We start from the raw sequence: 21,342 nt of genomic DNA, 5'->3' as shown, positions 1-21,342 counted from the left end.
GGGTGCAAATCTCTCACGTCAACATCATTTTTATATTGTTTTTTAACATTAGTGTATTAAAGTTTTCTTAACCATCATAGCATATATATGCATAATACTGTGCATAGGCATCTGTTTGGGTATATCTAAATTAGGCTATGATGGGAATTTCCACGGTATAACTTTATCCTTATCTGTCTGTATAAATAAACCCAGATAAGAATTTAAAAAATTATATAAATATAATGTCGTTGGTGGATTCCACTCCATCCAGCAAACCCCCCTATCAGGATACTTCTTGCAGCTACCAGCGCCCCGCCTCTCATGCCAGTGCTCTGTGTCCACAGAAACATTGTCCCTCTCAAATTGCATGGATGCCAATATAGCTTTCTTCAGTGGTCTCATCCACACCGAGCTATTCCTCCTTCTCCAAGAGATGTCTTTGTCTCCCATAGGATGAAAACCATATCATTCCCAAGCCAATCCCTAATGCCCATAACCTATGACAGGGGTGCTCACACTTTTTCAGCATGTGAGCTACTTTATAAACTGACCAAGGGATAAGATCATACACTTCTTGTGGGTGGGGCCTGCAGATGGGGCCAGGGCAGGGCCTGTGGGCAGGGCGGAGCGTGAGAGCAGGAGACAGCTCTCTGGTGTCTGCTTGTTCACAGCGCAGGCTGAGAATCATCTCTGGACACTGGCAGGCCGGGGCCTTGCACTCGTTCGCAGTCAGGGCTGCGGCGGCCCTGCCTGTAAGTGTCTGGAGATGACTCTCAGCCTGCGCTGTGAACAAGCAGCACCCCAGCTCCCTTCATCCCTAAGAGCGGGGAGCGCGTCATCCCCCAGAGCTGCTGCTGCCCGGCCTGCAAGTGTCCGGAGTGCTTGTTCACAGCGTAGGCTGAGAGTCATCTCCAGACACTTGCAGGCGGGGCCAAAGCAGCCCTGACTGCGAACGGGTGCAAGGCCCTGGCCTGCCAGTGTCCAGAGATGATTCTCAGCCTGCGCTGTGAACAAGCAGACACCGGGGATCCCTGGCTGCATCCCGCGATCGACCGGTAGATCACGATCGACGTATTGGGCACCCCTGACCTATGACCTTCTGCCTGTCTACGACTCTGAATGAATTCCGCTTGCCCACAAAATCAACCTCTGTTCTGACAAAACTCCTGCCTGACCCCTGGTGCAACACACCAAATACTCTCTGGCCTTTATCCAGCTACCAACTACACCAAGATCACTCTGAGAGGTAGTGATGGCCTTTGAAGTGGCCCATAGTCAAACTGGTTAGGTGCCACAATGGGTCCATAACCTAATGTTTGATATATTTCTACATATTTGGCATCTGTTTTTGGGCTAACGCAATTTTTGCTTTGGTTTTTTGGGCAGTCCAATCGGCTGCTCATTCCGACCATCCGGTTCATGAACGTGCTGCTTATGGCTCCTCAGTTTCAATCTATCTCCTTTTATAATGCCTTTGCATTACCTCAGATATAAAGTACAGTGAAAACAAAGGAGAGAATTACTGGGAAGTTAAGATGTGAATGAGAACTCTTGGCAGATGTACTAATAGGAAAAAGTGCTGACTGGATTGGTGAGAAAGGAAGAAATGTGTTGTGTCCTTAGCAAAGAGTCACCCTGGAGACTCATATCAAAGGTTGAAAGTTGTGCTCGAGCAGGAAACTCCAGTGGTTCATTTCCTGCAAATTCTTAGTAAAGACATTATTTCTGCAGATTGCATATAATGACTGTAGGAGAATGTGCAAATTGTTATACCATAGCAAAGGCACTGACGGGGGCATAGGCTGGTATCTGGACTGGGAATCTTTGTGGAAGTTCTCTACATGCCTTTGGGGTGGCCATTGTTCATTCCTATAGTGTCCACCTCTTAGTATTACTCACTAGTCTAAATGATTACTACAAAACAGAACGCACGCTACACCGGCAGATGTTGTCTCGCCCACAGATGCCCACTTTATGTGTTTATGGCAGTATGTTATGTGATACATGTTTCAGCCAAGCTACTATGATGTCAACTGAAAATGTCACATGACAAATTACCAATGTTGGCAAATCTTAAGCGGCACTGACAGAATGGTCACGTCTGTTATAAACTAAAAATACATTTGTGCATAATGCAAAAGGTAAAATGTATTTAAACAGAAATAGCCAATGTATGTAGCAATCTATTGTTAGGAGCTTAACTGGAGCCTCTGCTACAATGCACGGAGGCTGCTGACCTGCTCCTCTGTTTGCGCCAGGTCTGACGCTCACGGGTTCTTAAGGGGGAGGACCGGAACCTCTGCTATAGTCTGCGGGGGTTGCTGGTCTCCTCCTGGGACCAGAACCCGGACTTCTGGGGTCAGGGGGGTAAGGCGGCGAGCCAGAGGTTATTTATGTCTGACTCTGGCTTGCCGCTGGTGACTCAGATTACCTGGTATCAGCTTCACTCTGCATTCCTGTTTGCCCCTGACCTTGTTTCCTGCCCTCCTGCTGAGTATCTGCTGTTTGCCTCCTGCATATGACCCTGCTTGCCTTCCAGACCTCTTCTCCTTAACCTATGACTCTGTACCTCGTGATCTGCCGTCTATGACCTGGCTTGCCTGACTACCGTTTGCTTCATCCTTTTGAACAACGTGCCCTCCAGTGTATGACCCGGCTTGTTTGACTACATCCTGTCTTATCCCCAGAAACTGCATGACATCCTAATTACCAACCCGGCTAGTACGACTACTCTGCGGTGCTTCCACTATCTTCTGGCAAACTCCTATTACTGCACTCAACTCCACTGACCAGCTTAATCTGTTCCTAGACCCACCTATGTGAGTGGTTTTTGGGTCCTGTTGTGACTTGGGGTGCGCTCTGTGTGTGTGTGGCGCCCTCTGGACGGCTGCGGTGCCGTGTTCCAGAATTTACCAGTCCATCTCCACCATCAGGAGTTCTGGCAAAGACATCTGGGGTCTAGTTCTTCTCTGGTTTGGAAGCCATTGGATGCTCAGTAGAGATGAGTGAGTAGTACTCGATCAAGTAGGTATTCGATCGAATACTACGGTATTCGAAATACTCGATCGAGTACCACTCACTGTTCGAATGTAAAAGTTCGATGCAGAACCAGCATTGATTGGCCGAATGCTATACAGTCGGCCAATCAATGCTGGTTCTTCTCCTACCTTTAGAAGTCTTCTCCGTGCAGCTTCCCCGCGGCGTCTTCCGGCTCTTCATTCACTCTGCCAGGCATCGGGCCTGGGCAGAGCCAACTGTGCATGTCTGCTTGTAGTGCGGGCATGCGCAATCGGCTCTGCCCAGGCCCGATGCCTGGCAGAGTGAATTCAGAGCTGGAAGATGCCGCGGGGACGCTGAACGGAGAAGACTTCTCGGTGGATCCAGCCCGACCCTCACTCGTGGACTTGGTAAGTATAATTTGATCGAACGTTGCCTACCCCTGAAACGAGCATTTTCCCAGACTATAATAGGGTTCGATATTCGAGTAGTTGAATATTGAGGGGCTACTTGAAACGAATATCGAACCTTGAACATTTTACTGTTCGCTCATCTCTAATGCTCAGTGCTGTTTTGCCTCAGTGTGCAGGGGAGTCTGGTTGCCCGGGACTAACTGTCCATTCTCTACTGTATTTGGTTCCTAACTTCTATCTGATAACAATGTAATATAGTTATCAAAGTCTCTTTTCAGTTTAGGTATATACTCCTAAGTGGTCCATGAGAAAAGGTGAAACATCTCAAGATAGCCCTATAACCTTTAGTTATAGTCTACTTGCTAATACCACCAATGTTTGCTATTGTATAGGGTTATTGCCAAAGGGTTCTACAAGATGGGAAGGGGCTGCATGCAACAAGGTTACAGTTATCCTGTTCTGCGATGGTGGGATGTAATGGTATGAACGTGTTGTAACAATACATTGCAGAAGATGATGTAAAAGCTGAATTTTGGCAGATGATCATAAAGTACATAATATATAACTGGCATATTGAAGTGAAACAGCAAATGAAAATGTTTCCTACCTTGAAGTAGGGTCTGTAGGTTGAGTTCAGCTTCTTGGTGAAGCTCCTCTACACAAGGAGGACGTTTAGATGATAGGAATACATTTACAGGCTGCTGTTGCCAGTTACTCAGCTTGTTGTGGTCTAAAGTGGAGGCAGCTACAAGATATAGAAAATAGAAAAACATGTTATTGGCAGGCTCACCACTGTACCATTGTCTTTTATTGTTCTGTAGGTTAGTCTTCTGCAACATCCTTAAAATATTTTTTAGACTTTGTACAGAAACCTTTGTGAAATGGCATGTATTTTAATGCATTTAGATGGAATTTCGTCATTAAGATCATCACCAAGAATGAATTAGTGACAGGTTGGAAGATCATAATAAGCTATGTTTAACTCTAAAGCAATGCCGCAATTCAAAGAATACATAGCTTTAGCATTGGGTCATGCTGGGCTCGGCAAGAAGCATCCACAGTGCAATCCACACCCCCCCCCCCCCCCTATCTGACTCACTATGATTGACAAGGTCCTTCCCTATAGCCAAAGTAATTCTAGTCAATCATACTTAGCCCTGCGGGTAAGTTGAAGGGGAGACACCTAGCGGACACTTCTCCTTGAGTCTGGCACATATCAGTGGTTAAAGTGTTAAAGCCATGTTTTTCTGAAACTCTGCAGCACTTTAAGATGACCATACATATTAGATACTGTCAGGGTCTGGGGTTGCTAGGTGGGGTGGCATAGACACAAAAGTCGAGATTCTTTAGTTCAGAACAAAGGTAGAGTTTTATTTTCACTCAAAAAGATAGTGCAGCAACAAAAAAAAAAAACAATACAAAAATAAATCCCTGCCCGGCTAGGCTCTAACTAAACATAGAATAGGTTACCTCACCTAGGATAACAGAAATCCAAAAACCAGTAGAATCATTCAGGACACAGCTCCAAAAATACGACCTCTCTCTTTCACTCTCCAGCCTAACTCTGCCCCCAGTCTGCTGCTGGAGGTAAACCTCACTGATGAGGACAATTCACAGCAGCTCACACACTGCAGAAACATCCACAATGTGTGGACTGGAGGGGGTTGGAATGAAAGGTCCCACTACCAACCTACCTGCCATTCCTAAAAATCCAGCCCAATACAGAGAACTTGAAATATCACCCAGCAGACAAAAGTTATCTGCTGAGAACCAGTCTTTCTGGAGTTTTCTCATCTCACCCACCTTAGTAGTCTGGGTGAGATGTACACCCCATCCATTACCTGACCAGCCATCGGCTTACAATATATAATGGCCCAACTGGCTGATTATGTGCTATGGGGCTTCCTGACTCTCCTTATGGTAGACGTGAAGAGGGATACGGATTAAACCATTAGATTTTAACTGCTTGATCCTTTTATTCTTGGTACTGTGGATGGAGGTGTCTAGCAGCAACTTACCTATGGAGAGCACATTAGGCCGAGATGAGCATGCATGTGCAGCGCCGCACCTCCCATGAGGCGACCTGAAGCGACCGCTTCTGGTGACGCTATGCCAGGGCCCCAGGGGGTGGCATTTTTTGCTTACCTAAGCCAGTCCAGGACAAGCTGTCCTGGACTGGCTTAGCGTCACTGAGCGGTGGATTGGGGAGGCCCTGTGGATGCAGCGCTGCTCCAGCGGCCTCCTCTCACGCTCAGGCAGAGAGCAGGTCCTCTCCCTGCCTGCTTTCTGCCTGCTAACGCCACTCCGCCACGTTCCCCTATTGCAGAATGATGGTACAGTACATGGGTGAAACGGTATTGCAGATTCTACTGCCCCCCATTAACATGTAACTACAGTAGGAAGCGCCTATAAAATTCCAATGGTGAACACTCAGACTGGGTGGAAGACCTTTCAGGCTATGAGATGACTAAATTCTGGACTTGACCCAGCACCATGATAAGTGTCAAGGGTACTATTGGATATCACACCTAGTGCCCATTTCTACATTGATTATTATTACAATATACAGGCGTTCAGGAAGACTTTTTCATATTGTACAAAACAGCACACATACTCATTTTGATCCCCCTCTCCTCTTACCCCTGCTTATTTTCTAATGCCTCTGCTGCCGCCCTTTCTTCTACCAGCATTGATTTTACTTCAGCAGATGCTCATTGGACCAGTGCGGGGAATGTGATGTCATGTAAGTATAGCTTGATATTATCCTCCCTGCAAGACCCGATGCATGGCTGCTTATTTTAAGTATATACTCGAGTATAAGCCGATTTTTTTTTTTTTTTCCAGCACAGTTTTTGTGCTGAAAAAGCCACCCTCGGCTTATACTCGAGTCAAGCAAAAAAAAAAAAAAAAAAAAAAAAAAAATTTTTTTTTTTTTGGGAGGGGGGGTCTATGTCCAGCCGCAATAGTAATGTGTAGAATCTCCCATAAAATAGTGAAAAAAAGAAGCTTTTAAAAAAATAAAGTAAATAAAAGTTCTAAATCCCTCCTTTCCATAGAATACATATAAAAGTACAAAAAGAATGTGATAGACAAACACATTGGCTATCCCTGTGTCTGACAGTGCTGGGTCTACTGAATATAGGGGATCTGCAGTGCTCCTGTTCCGTCGGGAAGGGGTTAATAGGAGCACTGCAGATACCCTATATTCAGCCAGACTGAATTCCACGTGGGGGAAAAAAAACTCAGTCCTCAAGCTCAGGGAAGGGGCAGACAGACAACCAAAACACCCCCTCCCCTTCCCCAGCACCAGCAACTACTGTACCCAAAAACTCCGACCATTTTAATTTTTTAAATTTTCCAGTAGCTGCTGCATTTCCCCCCCCCCTCGGCTTATACTCGAGTCAATAAGTTTTTCCAGTTTTTTGTGGTAAAATTAGGGGCCTCGGCTTATATTCAGGTCTGCTTATACTCGAGTATATACGATACTCATTTTATAATGGCAGGGGAGACATGAGGCGGTCCTCTTATCTAATGGTTATCCCATGTCTTCTGTTGGTCACATACTGGGACAATTAGGCCACCACTGGTTTGGACTGTAACATCTTATGGGGCTTCACACTTGTGCCCGTATTTGCCTGCTGGGTCTCCATCCTATTCCCCAGGGAAACTGGATAGGCGACGGCTTGCCGGCGGTGAGTTTTAAAACCCATTTATTTGAATGGGTTTTCAAAGCAAACCGCAGGTGTCCGTATGCAGCCTCTCCGCGTGAAAACTGTTTATTTGGACGAACACAAAGTCCTGAATGTCTGAATTTGTGTCTGTGCAAAAAAAAAAATGGTTTCCCTGCGGAGAGGCTGCATATGGACACGGCGGTTTGCTTTGCGGTTTGCAAATGAATGGGTTTTAAAACTCACCACCGGCAAGCTGTCCCCTATCCAGTTTCCTTGGGGAATAGGATGGAGACCCGGCGGGCAGACACAGGCGCAAGTGTGAATGTCCCCTTACAGGGAGGATCATCTTGCCTGTTTGATCATTTTCATGTATTTTTATTGTAATGTTTTGTATGATTATTGATTCATTGAAACGTGCTGCAGGATATATTGTTGTTTTATGTACTATGACTTCTTTGACGTGTTATAAGGATATATATTACATGAGATACATGGTACTGTAGTTGTGTACATGAGTAGGACACTTCACTTTGCAGATGGTGAAATTAGTTTCACAATCCTGTTTCCTTCCTAAATTAGTTTCCTGAGATCTAAGCAACTGCCAACAGAAAACAACCAGTTCCCTTTTTGCTCAATTGTTATATTACTATTCAGTCAGCTTATTCCTGAAGTGTATAGCATTCTTACAGAATGATTTATACTCCACATGTTATATTCTTGGAGCATCTTTGTGGGATACATCACTTGTATCAGATTAAAGGGGCTCTATCAGCAAAATCATGCTGATTGAGCCCTACATATATGTGAATAGCCTTTAAAAAGGCTATTCAGGCACCGTAAATGTTATATTAAACTACCCCCCCCCCGTTTTAAAATAACCTAAAAAAGAATGTGATCTACTTACGGATCGTGCACCCTGGGCGGGCATTCAGGGTGTGTCTTCATCTTCATCCACGCCTCTTCTTCCTCCAATGTCCTCCTGTCCCGTCCTCCTCTGGCGCTCGCAAACGGACACTGATATAAAAAAATAGCCTGGGCGCATGCGCAGTAGCATGCGGCTTCTACTGCGCATGCGCCCAGGCTATTTTTTTTTTTTAATCAATGTCCGTTCGCGAGCGCTGGAGGAAGAGGGGATATGTGGGGCTCTATCAGCATGATTTTGCTGATAGAGCCTCTTTAAATATTCTAAGGCTAAGACCCCACATAGCAATGCACAGCTGAAAAACATTGCAGAAAAGACCACCTTGGAAACGCATTGCGTTTTTTTTCCACATCGTTTTTCACAGAAAGTCCACAGAGTTTTCCCTTGCAGACTTTCTGCTTTTACTATACCTGTATGGAAAATGCCAGCGTTTCCGTAGGTATAATTCACATTTTAAAAAAAAAAATGCTTTTTCGCACAAGATCTCTCAAGATGTACCAGAATTATTAGGAGTTTATTGACATTTAATAATTCTGACACATTTTACACCAGCTGAGAATTTGCTTAAAGTTGAGGCCCCATGTTGCTGAAACACAGCTTTTTTTTTTGTTGCACTTTTTTGAGCCAAAGCCAAGAATGTCTACAAAAGGAATAGGATATATTTAGTAAGTTCTTATACTTCTATACTTTCTGCTCATTCCACTCCAGACGTTGGCTCAAAAAAACACATACAAATCTGCAACAAAAAAAGCTGCGTTTCCACAACATGGGGCTTTAGCCTAAACAGGCAAAGAAAACGCCCTTAGCACATTTGGTTCTTTTTAGCTTATATGTGCTGAAACTGGATGTGGTTTACTAATATTTTTAAAGGAGCTCTATCATTGGGGAAAGTCATTTTTAGCTAAGCACATACCTGCATTTCACACCTACCTTTTGTATGTAAATTGCCTCAGTAGTCTTTAAGTCCGTTTTTATTCATATGCTAATTAGCCTTCTCTGTGCACCCAGAAGTCTCATCGTGCACCCTCTCTGCTATTCTCTGTGTATGTACAGCAGAGGCTGCTATACTGATGACTCATCTCTCTTCTCTCATACACAGAGAACAGCAGACTGTGATCACAGACACTTCAGGACTGCAGGCTAATTAGCATATTAATAAAAACAGACTTATTCTTTCCTCCTGTTCTTGTTTGTAATTTTTGTTAAAGATTCTTGTAAATTTTTACAGTTTGTAAAAAACAAACAAGCACAGACTTATTCAAAAACTACGGAGGCAATTTACATACAAAAGGTAGGTGAGGAATAGCCTTTCTAAAGGCTATGCAAGGATGTACTTAGCTAAAAATGACTTTTCCCAATAATAGAGCCCTTTAAAGCTTGGTGGTAATGATTCACCTAATAGGTGCACTTATATAAGTTACATGTGAAAAATTTGAAGATCCTATTGACCTACTGTAAAACTATACTATAACAGTATATAGACAGTGTACCCTACATTCAGGGGTTGCATAACATATTTCTTCAGTTATGCATATATGCATGAATGGTTTTATTTAAGGAGCAACTCTGAAATTTTGGGACCTGTTGTTGTTGATCATCTTGGTCTAAAGCCCAACGGGACATAAATGCATCGATTTTTCCCATGGGAAAAATCATAGCGTTTTACAGTAAGGTCAAAAGTGGATGGGATTCTAGCAAACCCCGTGCCCAGTTTGCGGTAAAAACTGCAGTGCGATTTCCAAAACCAGTGCAGTATTGGAAATTGCAGCATGTCAATTATACAGAGGAAAACTCTGCAAACTTTCTGTATAAACCGCTGTGGGAAGAACCACATTGCGTTGCCACCAAATTTTTTCCCGCGGGGCATCTTTGCTGTGGGATGTCCCGTGGGGCCTTAGCCTTATACTCAGATGATCTCTCAATTCCGAATCACACAATAAAACTCTCACATCATACTTACAACGCTAAGATTAATTGGCCATCTAAGGGACCTGGCATGATCAAACTTGGTGCCCTGGGTACAACTCCATAACTGCATGGAAAATGGGTTTCCTATGACACAGATCTGGGTATGTTTGTGAACTTAACATTTAAATGTGACACATGACCCCCTGGGATTTGGGTGTAACCGTGTAGCTATCTCAGCTGTCAGCAAGTCTTCCTCTTTTCTAGAGTGTGTGTGTGTGTGTGTGTGTGTGTGTGTGTGTGTGTGTGTGTGTGTGTGTGTGTGTGTGTGTGTGTGTGTGTGTGTGTGTGTGTGTGTGTGTGTGTGTGTGTGTGTGTGTGTGTGTGTGTGTGTGTGTGTGTGTGTGTGTGTGTGTGTGTGTGTGTGTGTGTGTGTGTGTGTGTGTGTGTGTGTGTGTGTGTGTGTGTGTGTGTGTGTGTGTGTGTGTGTGTGTGTGTGTGTGTGTGTGTGTGTGTGTGTGTGTCCCATTCTGCTCAATTTACTCCTGGCTTTGGCTTAAAAAACTGCAACACACCCTGTAACAAAAAAACTGCACTCTGCTCATTCCGAGCCGTACACGCGAGCGCTTCTAAACACTTCCCATTCACTTCAATGGGAGCGCGCGTAAAGCCAGCTTTACGCGTGCTCCCATTGAAGTGAATGGGAAGTGTTTAGAAGTACAGATCAGCGAGTACTGTTCGGATCAGCCGATCCGAACAGCACACTCGTATAGAAATGAATGGACGTAGCCGGCACGCGGGGGGTTAAGCGGCCGGCCGCCGTCAAAGCGGAAGTACCAGGTGCATCCATTCATTCCTATGGTGCGTGTTGTTCGGATCAGCTGATCCGAACAGTACTCGCTCATCTCTATTTAGAAGCGCTCGCGTGTACGGCTCGGAATGAGCCAAGCGCTTACGCCATGTGAAGGGGCCCTGATACTTGAAATCTGACGCTAACCAGTAGCGATACCGCCAGATAGGGATGCGACGGGTAAATAATTAATTGACAAACAAATAGAAATTCATATATTTTAAAATTAATCCACACCACCGAATGTCAAGTGTAAAAACTCAATCCGTGTATTTGTCAGATTTAACAGCCTAGACAGTATACTGGGAAAGGGACTTCTAGCGGTATAGTCATCTATGATGTTAGGAGCCCCTGCCTCCCAGCGAAACACTGCGCCATACTGATTATAGTACGGCCCAGTAATACTCATTGCAGTAAGCGGCTTTCAAGTATTTACCAAGACCACACATCCATAAGCAGAATTTGACTTGTAGACTTCTCCATCATTATTCGCTAACAGATATCTGGCCCTGCAGCGCACATACAGTAATGTTAGTCCTACTATTATCCATGCTCTTAGTTCCCATAACAACCCCAGTTTCTATATTATGCCGCATCCTCACTGGAAATCCTAATAGGGCAGTTTCTATGTGAACAGAACAGAATGTTTCATTAGCAGCAAGGAAAACTTTTCAGAAAGTGTTATCTGAGGTCTTCTTATTAAAAGTAGAGATTTAGCAGCCCCGACATGTCACATTCTGCATGCACGTATAGGTGCCATCATATATACAACATCATAGGTTCCATCATATATATACAACAGGCTTATCCTGTCCAGCCCAGTTTACCTACCACATTAATGAGAACCTCTATGTACACGGTCACAAAACAACAACAGCTTTTATCTTCATGGCCTTCATCTACTATCCCTGTCTGCCATTACCCATTCAGTTCACACTTGCTTTGCGCTGTCCATTCCTCTGGTCTGTTGCAGGAGCAGAACAACAGACAAGTGGACCGCTACTATTGCAGTTACATATAGAGACCGATGGATCACATTGACTATAATAGGGTCCATTGGGTGATTAGATGGCCTCTTCGCTGCGTCTTCATCCAGAAGCGCCGACTGCACATGCCTGTCGCTCATTTTCCTGTGGCCTCTTACACAATTGTCTGTTCGGCCACAGGAAAATGGCAGATGGACAAGCGCAGTCGACGCTTTCGGATGAAGATGTAGCGAAGAGGCAGTCTCTAGAAGAAGATGGAGGGCCCCTGTGCTGTCTGTAGACTCATTCGAATAAGCCGAAGACTGGGAATATCAATGGAACGGAAGACTGGGAATATCAATGGAACGGAAGACTGGGAATATCAATGGAACAGAAGACTGGGAATATCAACGGAACGGAACACTGGGAATATCAACAGAACGGCGGAGAGGAAGAAGAGCCTTTCTTAAAGCTATTCCAACGTGGTGGTAAGTCAAAAAGGGATTCTAATGATAGAATCTCTTTAATGATAGAATTCCTTTAAAATTGTTGATCGTTTGAATAATGGGGAACATTAAGGGTCCATTCACATGGAGTTTTTTTGGCAAGGATTTTGGCGCTGAATCCGTGTCAGAATCCATGTGGAAAAAATGTCTCCCCATAGAGCTCTATGGGTTCAGCTAGCTTTTTTTTTTCTGCTAGCGGAATTTTTCCACTAAAAAAGCTTTATTCAGGCGGATTCTGACTGCAGAAACCAACACAGTCAATGGGAGGCGGAAAATGGAAGCGGAATTGGCAAAAATCCACATGGAATTGGCAAATGTCCTAATTCCTGAAGCAAATTTTTTCCTCGCCACAAAACTCCAAGTGAATGGACCCTTACTTTTCTAAATGCTCCAGAATTTGGGGTAAATTTTCATGAAAAAAAAAACCTGGAGTTTATGGCTTTCCCAGATTTATTATGCAGAACAAAAATGCATTTTAGGTTGGGGGCCCCATGTTTTGTAAATGGTACGGTTTGGCTAGTGAATCCCATTCACACATTGTGGAAAAATACGTGCAGTGAACACACTGCTATTCCAAAACGTTTGCAGTTTTGGAAATTGCAGTATTTCAATTATACATAAGGAAACGCAGGCAGTTTCCCTATTGGTATAGTGGAAGCAGAAAGTTTGCAGAGGTAACCTCTGTGGACTTTCTGTGAAAAGTGCTGCAGGAAAAATCATGAAACGTTGCCACCATGGTTTTTCCCGTAACGTTTTTTTTGCTGCGGCCTTAGAAATACAATACTGGTAAAGTGAATGAGATTGCATTTAATCTTATCCACACATCATGGGGAAAAGTTAATTTTAGCTGTTGAATTGCAAGTGTTTCTGCAAAACCTCAATGAAAAATGTTGTGGAAAAGAAAACACAAAGAGGGCCACATGGTGGCTCAGTGGTTAGCACTGCAGCCTTGCAGCGCTGTAGTCCTGGTGTTCAAATCCCACCAAGGGCAAAAAAACATCTGTAAGGAGTCTGTATGTTCTCTCTGTTTTTGCATGGATTTCCATCCCATATTCCAAAAAAGACATACTGATAGGGAAAAATGTACATTGTGCGCTCTATATGGGGCTCACAATTTACATTAAAAAAAATCAAAACAAAACACATTTTTGCAGTGAAATTATCTAAAGTAAGCCTGCAATGTCTAAAAAGGTGTCAAATTTATCATACAGCCTCTACCACTGTCATAAATTTAACACATTGACATACCTTCCAACCATCCCGGATTCTGTGAGACAGTCCTGGATTCGAGGTCGTGTCCTGTGGTCCTGGTCAGCAGGAGGCATGTCCTAGATTCAACCCCGGACACAGATGAGTTGAATACAATAGTGAATGAAGCTAGAGAGAACAGCTCCTGCCTCACCACTGTGCTCTGTGTGCTACGTTCTCCGGGGGCTGTAGGCGCGATGTGATGAATCGGGGGTCAGTAGATGGAGACATTAAGTTGGGGGCAAATTGGAAAGGGATACTAAACATGTCCACTTCTAGCTGCCCCCAGTTTAATGTCCCCCTCCAACTACCTCCACTGTTTAGTGTCCCCCTCCAACTACCCCAAATAGAGGGACTTGATACTGTAGGCAATTAGAGGGAAACATTATAATGTGGGGCATCTCCTGTTTAGGGTGAATATTTGAGCATTATACTGAGAGGAGGCACAAAGAAAAATGGATGAGAATGAGCGGAGTCAACGTAGAAGTGGGTGGAGCTAAATTTGCCGTGCGCGCATAGTTCAACGCACATTTTTTCCCTCTTGCTGTTCTTTGAAAGTTGGGAGGTATGTATTGGGGGTTATCATCTGCCCTTTTTTGGCTATACTTTTCGCAGGTGCGCCTTTCTTAGACCAGTTTTATTGTGGTCTTTATTAATGATGTTGGCGCACCTCTTTGTTAAATGTCGTGCATATGTCAGTTAGTGTAGATATGCCTTTTTTAGCTATGTGCACTTTGCCTCTTTTTGGTCATAAAGATGCAAAAAGGAAGCAATCGCCACTTTCTAATGCACCCTAACCTGACGGGCTCTTTTACGTCCCCCTTTGGACTGGAGTGCATTTGTGCCTTTGCAAAAAAAGACACAATTCATAAATACAGGATCGTCATTTAGGTCATGCCCCCTTTTCTTGCCAAAAAACAAAAGTGGAGAACGGCATTACGGTGTGAAAAAAAGGCGCTATATATATATATATATATATATATATATATATATATATATATATATATATATATAATTATATATGAAGCATAGCCCATAAAAAGACATCAAAAGGTGCAACTTACACCAAAAAAGTGCAAGTAGTTTAATAAATGTGCCCCGTTTAGTCTAGTTCTTGAGTATCTAAATTTCATAGAGTATTACTAAATCTGCTCCACTGTTGTCATCTGTACATACAGACCACATCGCTATATCTCACAGTCCACATCTGCCTCACACATAACCGAACACATTTTGAACAACATAACAGATGTTAACACCCTCTGTTTTTCTGTTGTCTGAGACAAGACACATGTATGCCCCTAACCACGTAAAGAAAATGTATATGGTAACAAGTCATTCATTACTGACCACTTACTCGCTTTGTTAGGTTGTGTTAATTGACTCCCTGTTTGCTGTACATGGTGCTAATGGGAGATTAAAAATGTTGCTGACCTTGTAGACTTGTTTTTGGGGTTAACATTCTATCCATAATAGCTATAAATAAGTTATCAGAAGCTCGGAGCAGTCCTACCTTTCTGTAAAGCATCATCTCCTCATTGTGACCTTGTCCCTAAACTTGTAACTGCACATTTATAACTCGCCGCAACACACACCCTCCATGTTAGGAAAGAGGACATGCCCTGTGGTTGTGGTTTAGTAGAGAGGGTGTGTGAGTGTTTACTTGTGTTTACAGCAGTTTATGTGAGTTATGAGTCAGGGTATAAGTGCAGAAAATCTAGAAAGGAGGAAAAAACACTGAATTACAGGGTTGGATTATTCAGCAGATCATCCTGGATCCCTACATTCACAGGACGCTGCAACTTTCTGTGAGCTCACTGAAGTTTATAAAAAGAAAATGACAGATAAAGCTTTTTATGAAAATCTGTGCAGTCCAATAGTGTGGTTATTAAAGGGATTCTACCATTAAAACCTTTTTTTTTGTAGATAAGACGTCAGAATAGCCTTTAGAGAGGCTATTCGTATTTTACCTTTAGATGTGTTCTCCGCCGCGCAAATTAGTTCTATCGCAGTGGATCGCTGGAAATGCGATGGGGGTGTCCCCACACTAGTAGAGCCGACTGCGCATGCCCGCAGCCATAGTTCCGAAGCCGCAATTGCGCGCATGCGCAGTCGGCTCTACTAGTGTCTCACTGGCAGAGCTAACTGCGCAGGCATCGGAGGTAAGACGAAGTAAGAAGGGAAGGATCCAGCAGAAGATAGAGGCACCGCTGGAGCCTGTTTTCGAGCAGCAGTGGGGACGGCCCCATCACATTTCCAGCGCTGGGGCCCGCCCCATCACTGCGAGAGAACTAATTTGCATACTGGTAAAAACTGGTATTTCTAAGGAATGGCGCGGCGGAGATCACATCTAAAGGTAACAGACGAATAGCCTTTCTAAAGGCTATTCTGACGTCTTATCCACAAAAAAAGAGGTTTTAATGGTAGAATCCCTTTAATAACCACACTTTATTGGACTGTACAGATTTTCATAAAAAGCTTTATCTGTCATTTTCTTTTTATAACCTTCAGTGACCTCGCAGAAAGTTGCAGCATCCTGTAAATGTAGAAAGTGTAATGTAATGTAAAAAGTTTTGGAAATCGCAGCATGTCAATTATACCAATGGAAACGCCAGCAGTTTCCCCATAGATATAATTGTAACAGAAAGTCTGCGGAGGAAAACTCTGCAAACTTTCTGTTTAAAGTGCTGCAGGAAAAACCGCAATGCGGTTGCTACCGCGATTTTACCGGCAGCGCTTTTTGGCTGCTGGTCGTCCCATGGGGCCTTAGCCTAAAGGGGTTTTCTGGGAGAGAAATATTGATGACCTATCTTTTAGGAAGGTAATACATATCTGATCCCCACAATACCCTGAACCTCCACAGATCAGCTGGTCGAAGCTGCAGTGGCACTTTGGTGAGCACCATTTCTCAAGATAGTGACTTCATGTTAAGCTTCCATTTAAGAAAATGGGGCTGAGCTGCAAAACCTAGCACAACTGTTATACAATGTACAGGGCTGCACTAGGTATTCAGTGAAGAGGTCACATCATACACCCGAATGCTACGGTCTCTACAAACCGCTAATAGATTCAGTCCCCCACTGATCTGATACTGATAAGCTATCCTCATGAACAATTTCCACCTGAAATCTGACAGCTTTAAAATGACACCCAAAGGACTCCATTATATTCAATGGGGTCTTCCAGGCTCCATGTGTAACCGCTATTACAGCAGTCCGATTGTCCACTGTTCTGGTTTAATAGATGGGCCAACACTAGTGTGAACCTGTTGTTAGGATATGACCCTGTTATTGGCTAATTTCACAGTTTGAAGGACCTAATACAAGTGAATAGGTCCATCTTTAGAATCTGTCAAAACCAGTCTGAATCATGGTCATTATAAATAAATAAATAAATAAATAAATAAACAAACAAAATATCAATGAAGTTAGAAGACCTAGCTGGCAGTAACCTTAAAGTCTCACAATCCAGTGATTTTCTTTTTTATTTCCAGCCCTTTTGAACAGGACATATAGCATTTTAAATGAAGTTGAGGTCACTAATCACACTACTGAATGGGTCGCACCCCTCTGGTCTTGTGATCTGTAGGCTGACTCACACACCAGTCAGAAGTCATTTTTAGGATAAGGCCCCACATAGCATTGCCACAGTAAAAAAGCACTGCGAGAAAAACTGCGGTGGCAACACATAGCGTTTTTTCCCGCAGCGTTTTACACAGAGTCCGCAGAGGTTTCTGCTTATATTATACCTATAGGGAAACCGCCGGTGTTTATGTAGGTATAATTGACAAGCTGTGATTTCTAAAACCACCACAGTTTTGGAAATTGCAGCGTATCCGCTGAGCAGATTTTTCTGCAACTTTTCCACAATTCTGCACTTTGCAGTGACTGTAAAACACTGCGTTTTTTTTTTTTTTCTGTAACATTTCCAAAGCGGGCGAACCGAGGTCTTTACGCCATGTGGGGCCCTGGACGAACTCCGTTAAATGGGTTAGCAACTTGTTAAATTGTTGGCCTATCCTTAGGTTAGGCCATCAATATTAGATCTGTCAGGGGTCTGATACCTGGGACCCCTGCAGATTTCCAGTATTGAAGTATAGACTTCAATGTGTCAGCGCTGTAGTATATACAGTACATTCACTGCCACAGTTTGTATGGTGAGTGAGCAGCGTGGCGGGAGCTGTAGCTCTGCAGGGGTCTCAGGTGTCAGATCTCCACAGATGTAATATTGATGGCCTATCCTTAGGACATTGTAGAATTGTGGATAACCCCTTTAATTGTATGAGAACCTCCTGGATGTTACAATCCAGGCTTCAAGTGGGATATAACTAATATCAGTAGCCAAAACCAAAACCCGTATCTCTTCAATGGTGCATGTACAAAGAAGAAATGCAGTGTCAGATTCAGCAGAACTAGTTTTCTGGTATATGCTCTATATGAAGACATAAGTTGGGCGTTGATGCGGTTCCCATGTGCTCGTTTTAAAGATATTTAAGATATGATGTTTTACAAGTTTTAAGTCTGTGATAATAAATGTAGTTTTGGAGAATACTCCTGTGTTGTAGTATTACGCTAGGTTCACACTAGCATCAGCTGTCTGTTGTTCTTGCCCGTCGGAGGACCAGAATAACAGACAGGTTAACTGCTGAAATAGTGGTTAGCAGTGGCGTAGATAGCAAGGGGGGCAGAGGGGGCAGCTGCCCCAGGCCCACTGACTCTGTGGGGCCCACCCTAGGGCTGCCATTAATACATGCTTTACTTTTAACTAGATCGGTGTCTGCAGACACACATTCTGCAAATAAATGTCTTGTAAACCGCAAGCCACTTGAGGTTTCCGGTTTAAAACATAGCAAGACCACTGGCATAATATGACCATGGTCAGAGTTTTATCCTCTAGAAGTAACAATGAATGACAGCAAGCCGAAATCTAGAAAACCGTGAGGAATTGATACAGAAAGTATATTGGAAAATTGTATATCTTTTTATTGTACATTTGTTTGTCAATATTGGTCTGAAGGTGGCCAACCCCTTCAAGGAGTTTTCTAGTTTCACTGATGATCTATCCTCAGAATAGATCATCAATAAGAGATAAGTGATTCAATACTGATCAGCTGTATGAAGGGGCTATGGCGCCTGTTTATATCAAACTCTGTCTGTTTGTAGTGACGTGTGATGTAGTTACAGTCTTGTCACATAGATGTGTATAGGACGAGGCTGTAGTTATATTACATGGCTGCTGTGAAATCACAGAAGGGATCACAGTGCTTACACAGATACCACGGTTCATTCAAACAGCTGATCCTGAGGGTCCTGGGTATTGGAATCCGAATAATTTTTTTTTACCTATTGTTTACCTTTTAATTAGGAAACACCTGGGGCAATATTAATAAAGGGCAGGGGCCACACGGTGGCTCAGTGGTTAGCACTGGAGTCCTGGTGTTCAAATCCCGCCAAGGGCAAAAAAAAACATCTGCAAGTAGTTTGCATGTTCTCCCTGTGTTTGCATGGATTTCCATCTCATATTCCAAAAGACATACAGAAAAATGTACATTGTGAGCTCTATGTGGGGCTTACAATCTACATTAAAATAAAAAAAAAAAAATATATATATATATATATATATATATATATATATTTATTTAAAAGACAGTACACAAGGGAAGTTATTAATGTAAACATGCACTTGGGGGTATTATTCATTATGGGGGGGTTATATTATATATTTTATAATTGGGGGTAGCAACAGGATGGGTGTGCAGGTAAGGACAATGTGGGTCAAGTGTCTGGAGAAGTAAGAGGCCAAAAGATGGGTCTCTAGGGATGTATGTTGAAGAAAACAGAACTGTAGTCATGGTCCTCTACAATCAATGCCTCCATGTGCATGATGTTCAGATCCGAAAACCCCCTGACAGATGGAGGGTACAGTATTTTGTTGGTTCTCCAATGTCTGGTATTACCAGTAAGACCATATAAGGCCAGGGCTTCGCAGAAACGTCGTGGGAAAAATTGCGGTGTTATACAGTAATTGCAAAGTGGATGGAATTCATGTAAATCCCATGCCCACTTTGCAGTAACTGCTGCGATTTCCAAAACTAGCTTGGTTTTTCCCGCAGCGTTTTAGTGCTGCGGATCGTCCCATGGGGCCTTAGCCTGAAGGGTCAGAAGTTATTGTTGCTACAAGAAGGAACTAACTGTGTTGCCATGCACACGCAACCCAAATACTCAGCTGAATATAGAGGCAGGATAAGTATCTTACTCTACCAAAATCTATCTTTCTGCAATATATCCTGTTTGTGCGGATACTAATTAATCTCGCAGTTAGTAACACATCAGCCTATCTATGCTTATAATTTTTAAGCGGCCATGTAAGAAAAAGTTGTGTGAAGAGAAGAGTAGATTCCAAGGCTGGTAAAACTACGCAGTACTTTTATCGAAAGGGTCAGCTCTCCAGCTCGGTTATGCAGCTCATATATCTATACTCTCTCCCAATGCCCCATACACATGTACTCTTCTCTGTAAGTCCAAGTAGTCCATGTGCAGCTGCCGGACACTTCAGGCAATTGAAATCCTACTACCCGATCCTTATGTGGAGGGCTGCAGTACACATTGGGTTGAGCATTCACATGAAAATCTGCAGGTTTGACTGACAATCATCTGATGTATATGGCTAGCAGTGCCGCACCTCCCATGAGGCAACCTGAAGCAACCGCTTCAGGCGGCGCTATGCCAGGGCCCCGGGGAGGGCAACATTTTTTCTGACCTAAGCCAGTCCAGGACAAGCTGTCCTGGATTGGCTTAGGGTCACGTCACTGAGCGGTGGATTGGGGAGGCCGCTGGAGCAGCGCTGCTCCAGCGGCCGCCCCTCACGCTCAGGCAGAGAGCAGGTCCTCTCTCTGCCTGCTAAAGACGCTCGCTCCGCTCGACCCTGCCCCCTCCGCTTGGGGGGGGGGGGCATTCTGACGTCCGCCTCAGGCAGCAGAAACCCATGGTTCACCCCTGATGGCTAGTATATGACAGTGCACACATATTAAAAATCACATTTCAGCAGAATTTTAGGAATAATCAGAAAATGTGGATTCACTGTGGAACCTTGCTAATAAGAAGGGGGGGCTATCTCGATTATAGTGTGCGGAGTCTAAGGAAATCATTGCACCTTGTGTGGGGCATAAAAGGGCCATTATACAGTGTACTATTTGGGTCCACAAGGTGGCTAGTATGCTGTTTTGGGAGCAAAAGGCAGCCATTATACAGTATGGGGGCATAATAAGGGGCCATTTTACTATGTAGGTGCATAAGTGAGGCATTAGTGGCCATTATACTGTGTGGAGGCATATGGAGACCATTATACTATGGGGTAGTATACAGGACATTATACTGAGTGTGGCTGGATGTTAGTATTGCTGTTTGGCTTTTTTTCGTGTTAGACATTATAAAATACATGCAATGAATAGGATGATGGCAGTGGTCTTAGGTTGGCTGCTGAAAACTTGCGAGCAGCTGATCCGCTGCCATCAATAGTAGCATGAAATTTCAACAAATATCATCCACATTCTGCAATTAACACCTTTCTGCTAAATATATATATTTTTTTTATTTTATGGGACCAATTGTTCTTCATAATGCCACCATTTATTATTCTGTACAACGTACTATGAAGCGGGAAAAAAAAATTCAGAATGGGGTGAAACTGGAGAAAAAGTGCATTTGCGCGACTTTCTTATGGGATTCGTTTTCACAGCATTCACTGTGCAGCCCAAGTGACATGTCAGCTGTATTCTAATTTTTTGATAATATTCTGGGAGTACTAAATTTATATAGTTTTACATTTTAAGCCCTTAACAAAAATCCACAAGTTTGCAAAAAAACCAAAACAAAACCATTTTA

The 21,342-nt window shown here is 43.5% G+C and overlaps 1 protein-coding gene across 5 annotated transcripts in view; it reads right to left on the bottom strand.

Annotated features, from left to right (window-relative positions):
- Positions 1–21,342, bottom strand: part of NHSL2 (NHS like 2) — a 168,009-nt gene that overhangs the window by 27,869 nt on the left and 118,798 nt on the right. For 4 of the 5 annotated variants that reach the window (XM_075259356.1, XM_075259357.1, XM_075259358.1 and 1 more), the window contains exon 2: positions 4,000–4,137. The exons of the other annotated variant lie outside the window; for it this stretch is intronic. In XM_075259356.1, coding sequence (XP_075115457.1) covers positions 4,000–4,137 — 138 coding nt within the window. The remainder of the gene's footprint in view (positions 1–3,999; positions 4,138–21,342) is intronic. 5 annotated transcript variants of the gene reach the window in all.

Source organism: Leptodactylus fuscus, chromosome 11 (genome assembly GCF_031893055.1).
Source record: "Leptodactylus fuscus isolate aLepFus1 chromosome 11, aLepFus1.hap2, whole genome shotgun sequence".
In the NCBI taxonomy this organism is placed as follows: Eukaryota; Metazoa; Chordata; class Amphibia; order Anura; family Leptodactylidae; genus Leptodactylus; species Leptodactylus fuscus.
This window is presented reverse-complemented; position numbering and strand designations above follow the sequence as displayed.